The sequence below is a fragment of the Mastomys coucha genome, unplaced genomic scaffold, assembly GCF_008632895.1.
Source record: "Mastomys coucha isolate ucsf_1 unplaced genomic scaffold, UCSF_Mcou_1 pScaffold21, whole genome shotgun sequence".
NCBI classification, from domain to species: Eukaryota; Metazoa; Chordata; class Mammalia; order Rodentia; family Muridae; genus Mastomys; species Mastomys coucha.
Genome location: NW_022196904.1, coordinates 23,182,695 through 23,190,424, shown reverse-complemented (window position 1 = coordinate 23,190,424; position 7,730 = coordinate 23,182,695). Strand labels below are relative to the sequence as shown.

Below are 7,730 nucleotides of genomic sequence, written 5' to 3'. Positions count from 1 at the left end.
TTCTTCTTCTTCTTCTTCTTCTTCTTCTTCTTCTTCTTCTTCTTCTTCTTCTTCTTCTTCTTTCTAGGCTTCTATGGAGGAACAAATACCCCTGACATACACATGGCCTCAGTGGCTTTCCTAAGCCATAGAGGAAAATTCCACAACCCCTTGATGTGGCTGCCAAGTTCTTCTGCTTGCTTGGGCTGGAACCTTGAACCCCTACTTCAAATATATTTGTGTTAGCTTTCTATTTTTGATCATTTCCTTTCACTGCTTAAACTTGTCTTTAATTCCTTTCCACAGGTTGGAAGCTTAGCTAGGTGGGGTCTTGTTCTGAGGACATCACTCCCTTTATTCCACTTAGCATCTGACTTTTCTTTAAACCTTGTATGGCCTTCAGCCCTGGACTTCATTCTATTACACTTCCTGGTGCTCCTTTTCTTTTCAAACTGCATATTTTGTAGCTTTCCTTGCTCAGCATGCTCCTTTTCATTATAGATCTGCATAATATTGACCACTAATAAGCACAGGACAGAGTCAATTCTAGGCTGTCTTGAAATCTCTGCTAATGCTTTTATTTCAAAACTCTTCAATTTAGCCTCAGGCAGACTTTTTTTTGGACAAGGGCAGAAAGCAGCCACATTCTGTATCACAATATCTCAAGAACCGTTTCTAGGCTAATTACTAACCATATTCTTCTTCTCTGGAACCTCTTAAGCCAGGCCACCATAGTCAACACTGCTCTCAGCACCACTGGCTTCTATGTGCCTACTAGGATGGCCCATTAAACCCCACTTAAAGCAGTCAATTGCTTTCCTAATCCAAAGTCCACATTCTGCCAGCATGGTCAGGCCTATTACAGGGAGACCTGGCTCCCTAGTACCACCTTCTGTTTTAATCAGCGAGCTATTGCTGTGAGGAGACATTGTGACAGTAGGGTAATAAGGCAGTGGAAAAATCACTCGGCCTCTGTCCTATCCCTGAATCCAGAACTTAGAAATACCCACCTCCATGACTCAGGGCAATGGGCAAACCTGTCTGCCCAGACTGCTGCTCTTTATGTTCCTACTCAGAGGTGGCCTCCATTTTGTGTTTCTCCCCAAGAAATCTGTGTGAGTTTTGTTGTGTGGTGTGACTCTGTGATATTCCTTGCCTCCAGATTGCCAAGACAAGCTGGCACTGGAAAATCCTTTTATTGATACTGTTGATTGGTTAGACTTTTCCCACTACCTGTGCTCCCTCTCCATGCCAGAGCTGCACCAGGACTCTGTTTTTCATCTCCAATTCACCAGTGACAGGCTTGCCTTCTGACTCACTGCTGCTGGGCACCTCATCCACCAGTGGCAACTCAGAACAACCCACCCTACCCTCCTTGGTTGGTGTAAACTCATCCCTGAGTCTGAGTAAATGACCACTGGGTGTCCAGCATTCCTCTGGTACTCTCAGAGATGGAGGTATCCCCAGCCGTGGTCTTTAAGATTATGGTTGGTCCTCTTTACCATCCCAGTCCCTGATACTTTCCTGTGGATGAGATCTTGTTCCTGAGCTTAGATTTTCAGTTATCACTTTCTGGCTTCAGTCAAAGCCCTGGTACCCAGGCACTGAGTCTCTTCGAGCTATTATCCATGACTCCCCTTAAATGTGGTGATGACCCATTTTTTGTTCAGTCTTCTTGTGGTCCTCTCTGAGTCTTGAAGACAACCTCAACTACAGATTGTATCTGTTCAGTTGGTACAGCTATCTCTGTATCTCTGTCTCTCATATCCCTGGGGGTGGGGACATCCAGACTCTCTCTTTTCTCCCTTGAGATGCTCTTAGAATAATTCCATCCCTCCACTTGGCACCTGAATCAAAAAGCCCCAAGTTTATTTGCTTTTGCAATAAAAGTCTGCCCCCCATATCCCTTAGATGACCAACCAAATGTCTGCCTAATGGCACTCTATATTTTGGGATGTTTTTGGTTCCATCAGTCATGGAATAATGACGTGGAAACTTGTTATTATTTATTATAGCTCAAGCCTGAGCTAGCTCATCTAACTTAACCCTGACTATTCTAGTCCACATCTGCCACATGCCTGTTACCCGTCTCTCACTCTGGACACATCTGACCTCCTCTGTGCCATGCTGGTGAATCTTCCTGCCTTGGATTCTTCTCTGAGAGACCATCTCAAAGGAGAAGTCCCACCTTCCTTTTACTGCCTAGCTATTGGTTGTCAGATCTTTATTAAAGCCAATCAGAGAATGCCTTAGGCAAGAGGGGAAGGATAGGGACACGCCTTTACACAGTGTACAAAAATGTTACTCTAACAACTCTAGATCTCAATGTTGTTCAGGACCTTTACAACTGCTGGAAGCAATCAGGGAAATGGAAAGAATTTCCCCTACACAGAACCTTCTCTTATCTTGGCTCCAAGCCCTGTTTGTTTTTGTCTTGCCCCTCCCTCCACTGTGTGAGTGTTCTGTATTTTTAAGTTACTGTTGATGGATCTGTAAGTTTGTTGTGGATATGGGATTCTGGAGCCAGACAGAGCAGGTGAAGGAGAGGGCAAAGAAGTTAGGCAGCTGCATTGTGCACACACTCAGTGTACCTTCCTCGCTGGCTGATGTATCTCTCAGCTCCCTTCTGCAGTGTCCTCTACACCTAGGGCTCAAAAATGTCCTATCCAACTTTCTTTGTTATCAACTTACTAGATTCAAATTTACAGGGATTTGGGTATAGGTAATATTAAACTTCTGTTTGATTCTGTTCTACTTTAATGAGCTAGCTCAAGAGTTGACTTATGATTCCCCCTCCTCTAGACCCAAGTGTACTTGTTTAAAGATTTTCTCCAAGATCTGTGTTCCATGTCAGGCAGGGCGCCTTACTATATAACAGAGAAACGAGAGCAAAACAAGACAAAAAGACAGGCCATTCCCAATGGGGGTTATTGCTCCTCATCTCATACTCTTTTCATTTTGGTTTAACTCTAAAACTTTTGCTAAGGAATCATATCTCAAGATTTGTAAAATGTAGAAATAAAATCCATGACAATAACAATACTCAATATTTTAAGAAAGGTTTTTTTTGTTTTGTTTTGTTTTCATTTGAGACATTGGGCTAGAATGAGGCTCAAGATGAATACAGCTGAGGAATGTGTTCTTTGAATCTTGATCATTTTGTTAAGTCCATGAATACAGTAATCATGGGACCTTTGTTTATGTCTTCTTAGTTCCTTGACTACTTTGTCTTTGACCTAGAACTGACCCTATTTCTTGCATGTACTTACAGTGGTATAAAAGCAGACTGAAAAAATAGCAAACTCTCATCACTTGCTGGGGGCATACCATAATGTTGTCTAATTGTCTTTTATTGTTTTCATTAATCCTCACTCCCTCCCTCTAAACCCTGTTGAGTGACTGAGCTGGCTTGGTCAGATGTTTTTTAGGAAGCTGTCTTGTGAGAGCATATTTTGTTGAAGCACACACACAAAGGCCATGGCATGATTTGCTGGAGCAGACATTTGAGAGGGCACATGATGTTTGGAAAGAGTGCAAATGGAAACTCATAAAACAGTGAGATGTCAGTCTTAGATTTTGATACTCTTCACTGGTCTTTGCTGGTCTTTGTGTCCAACTGTGCAACGCTTTGCTGGTCTTCACTGGTCTTCACTTTGTAGAGAGTACTGGACTAAAGAATTTCTTGTGGTAGTCCGGCTGATTCTGGCCACTTCTGCTGACTCATGCCAATTCAGCAGAACCTTATGGTTTTTGTTGGATGGTGCCACCCCTACTAACTCATGTGTGGTGTTTGCTGCCGCACTGGACTGCTGGTATCCTGACAATGAAGAGTGGAATCACCCTAAGGAACCATTACTAAACAGGTCCACAACCCCCTTTCCCTATTCTGCTCATGCAAGGGTATTGTGAAAAAGTAATCTTTCAAGTCAGTTATTAGTAGGCCATGATTTTTGTAACAAAGATGTTAAAGAAAGTCCAGGCTGTAAAGGACCCATTGATTGAAGTACCTTTTTAACTGCTCTTAAATCATTATCATCCTTCATTTACCTGATTTCTGATATATACCAAACAAAGGGGAATTCCATGGGCTGTGTGTTGAGCCTCCAGCTCCTCTCATATCAGTTGTTCAAGTGCCTGCAATTTTTCTTTTGTTATGGGTTACTTGCCATATAGGTCTGTTTAATAGCCATTTTAGGGGCAAGGTTGTTGATAAATCAGCAGTGGCCTCTTTTACAAATTTGGAAATTTGGTCCCTATAATGTCCTGTTTTTGGATCATGGGCATAGCTTGTGATTTTTTTTTTTTTGATCACCTGTATCAATACCTTCCCCAGGAGCTTCTCCCACATCATACCTAACTTCCTCATTTACTGTCCCTGGGATTGCATAAATATTTATTTTAGTACCCTATGGTTGTAAAAAAAATCCCTCCCATATAAATTTATGGGTATATACCTACATGAGGTTTCAACTTCCCTGTTTGCCCTTCTGGTCCCACACAGGTAATCCATTGGACACTCTGTGGCCAAATTCACCACATTTAAAGCACTGGGCATTTAGATTTCTAAGACCTCTAGCTGTGGCTTGCCATAAGATATTAGTATGATGCTCCTGAAGATCAATATTAGTTGTCTCTCTTATCCATTCATCTATTAGGGTTCCTTGTGTTCTCAATGGTCCGGTTGCTCTCTTACATTCAGTATTCATATTCTCATTGGCCAATATTTGTATCAGTGACTGTATGGTTTCAGGGTCTGATATGGCTCTATTTACAACTGAACCCAAACTTTGTAAGAAATTAGTGAATGCTTCAGTAGGTCCCTGTATTACCTTTGTAAATGAGGTAGAACTTATTTCCTGGCTTCTCAGTCATATCCCAGGCCCTTGAAGCCACAACAAGACAGTGTTCAATTATGCCATTGTCAGATTGGACTTGTTTTTGTAAATCAATATAATACCCTTCACCAAGCAATTGGCCTTTGGTAACATTTATCCCCCTCACTATATTCCATTGTTCTATTTTTGTGTTTTTTTGTTTTTGTTTTTGTTTTTGTTTTTTTTCGAGACAGGGTTTCTCTGTGTAGCCCTGGCTGTCCTGGAACTCACTCTGTAGGCCAGGTGGCCTTGAACTCAGAAATTCGCCTGTCTCTGCCTCCCAAGTGCTGGGGTTAAAGGCGTGCGCCACCACTGCCCGGCCCATTGTTCTATTTTTTGTGGCTTCCTGCCTCCACCATGATAATCATTGTAATTGTTCTCCAGTTTCTAGAATAGCTGACACCAATCCCTTCTAATCTCAGGGGATAACCCTACTCTGCCCAATCCAAGTATTTAACATTTCTTTAACAAATGGAAAGTGCAAGCCATACAGTACCTCAGCCTCTTTAAGTCAAGCATTTCTATTGGACACCATGTCAACTCATTATAAGCATGACCACCATCTCATGTAGGCATATGCTATACAAAGATTGGGAACGCTGAAGCTGCCCGTGTAAGTCCAAGCAAATGCTATGGTTGTGCACTTGGCTGAACACTATTCACCTGTACCTGCACCATTTCCTGCTCTTCCTGGCCCCTCGTTTCACAGAGGTGCTGTGGGCCCTTGGCAGTGAGAGTTCGTGAAACAGGGTTCGGCAGCCACTTACCTTCCAGCCTATTTTTCTTCCTTTTCTCATCTTGTGGTAAATTTCCCAGTCTCAGACATCAATCCTGAACCCATTTTTTCTCTTCCTACTGTCTCTTCTTTGCTTCCCAAGCACTACGGTCTCTATTAGCAAACTCTCTACATGCTCAGCTAACTGCAATCTTCTGCAAAAGAGAATTGTCAGATTCTCCCCAACCTTTTTCAAAAGAACATACATGGAAACCATGAAACAATACCAAAAAAATCCCCTCCAGGAAACAAGGTAGGAGACTATGTAGCAGCCATAGATACTATTTTGCCTACCTCCTTAAAGAACACTGTTAACTCCTCATAACCTGACCTTTCCTCTATCACATTTAAGGCAGAATTACCCATTATGCCTAAGCCACACTGGGTGCCACCTGTAAGCCTAGATTTTTCAAAACCAACTTTAATTAATGTTCTCAAATGCTTTGACCCCCACTTGTAGCCCACTGTCCAAAGTTAGGAGAAAAAAGATGGTGTTTTAGTCAGGGTTCCTGCACAAACATCACGACCAAGAAGCAATTTGGGGAGGAAAGGGTTTATTCAGCTTACACATTCACATTGCTGTTCATCACCAAAGGAAGTCAGGATGGGAACTCAAGCAGGTCAGGAAGCAGGAGCTGACGCAGAGGCCATGGAGAGATGTTACTTACTGGCTTGCTTCCCCTGCCTTGCTTAGCTTGCTCTCTTATAGAGCCTAAGACTATCAGCCCAGGGATGGCACCACCCACAAAGGGCAGAATCCTCCCATCCTTGATCACTATTGATAAAATGTCTTATAGCTGGATCTCATAGAGGCATTTCCTCAAGGGAGGCTCCTTTCTCTGTGATAACTCCAGCTTGTGTCAAGTTGACACACAAAACCAGTCAGTACAAGATGATAAATAGAACAAAGGGGATATGGATCTGTTTAGAAATAGTTCTTTGGGGCAATTCCAACCTCTGTTGTCAGGATACCAGCAGTCCAGTTCAGCATGTCAGGATACCAAACACAAATCAGCAGTGGTGGCATGATCCAGCAGAAACAGTCAGGCCTCTGCTGAGTCAGCTGGAATGGCCAGAACCAACCTGCTTGTCAGGAGATATTCTGTGTGGTTCCTCTCTCATCAACGTGAAGATCACTGAAGATGTAAGACCAAAGAAGAGCTGTAAAGCTCACCATGCAAGTGCACGTCACTGTCCATTGAATCTCCAAACATCACATGTGCTCCTATGGGTCTTACCACAGCAAAACACCAAGTGAGTCTGCATCACATGACATAACCAGGAACTCCCACTTCAAGAAGGCCTGGAACTGGAGTTGCAGACAGCTGTGAACTGTCAGGTAGTTGCTGGGAACTGAACATGTGGACCTCTGGAAGGGCAGCCAGTGCTCTTACTGCTGATACATCTCTTTAGCCTCACATTAGTGAATATTTAAGGACAGCAATTCAAAGGAGACTTCATTTTCATTCAGGATTATTGGTGAAGCTGGCTTTGCAGCACTCCATGCAGCTTCTAGAGCAGTGGCTATATCATTAGAGAGTAGAAATCTTGGTGTAAAATAAAAAAAATCACAAGAATAAAGGCGAAAGTGGTGATATTAAATTTGAAGCTTAATATGAACTCATTGTCATTTCCTGAGTTAAAAACTTCTAAATGACCAAAAGGTGGACATTTCATTCCTTCTTAAAAGGGGGAACCAAATACCCACGGAAGAAGTTGCAGAGATTAACTATGGAGCAGAGACTGAAGGAAGGGCAAGCCAGCCTAAATATAGCTATCTCCTGAGAGGCTCTGACAGTACCTGACTAATACAGATGTAGAGGCTCACAGACATCTATTGAACTGAGTACAGGGTCCCCAGTGAAGGAGTTAGAGAAAGGACCAATGGAGCTGATGGGTTTGCAGCCCCTTAGGACAAACAACAATATGAACTAACTAGTACCCTCAGAGCTCCCAGGGTCTCATCCACCAACCAAGGACTGCATATGGAGAGGTCTGATTGTTCTGGCAGCATGTGTGTAGTAGAGGACTGCAAAATTCGATCATCAATAGGAGGAGAGGACCTCAGCCCTGTGAAGGTTTTGTGCCCCAGTGTAGGGGAA

At 42.9% G+C, this 7,730-nt stretch overlaps 1 protein-coding gene across 1 annotated transcript in view; it reads right to left on the bottom strand.

Moving 5' to 3' along the window:
• LOC116100329 (zinc finger protein 850-like) overlaps nucleotides 1–7,730 on the bottom strand; it is a 53,879-nt gene that overhangs the window by 27,684 nt on the left and 18,465 nt on the right. Inside the window, exon 6 of the mRNA XM_031384144.1 lies at nucleotides 5,923–6,028. Within this exon, the coding sequence (XP_031240004.1) occupies nucleotides 5,923–6,028 (106 nt within the window). The remainder of the gene's footprint in view (nucleotides 1–5,922; nucleotides 6,029–7,730) is intronic.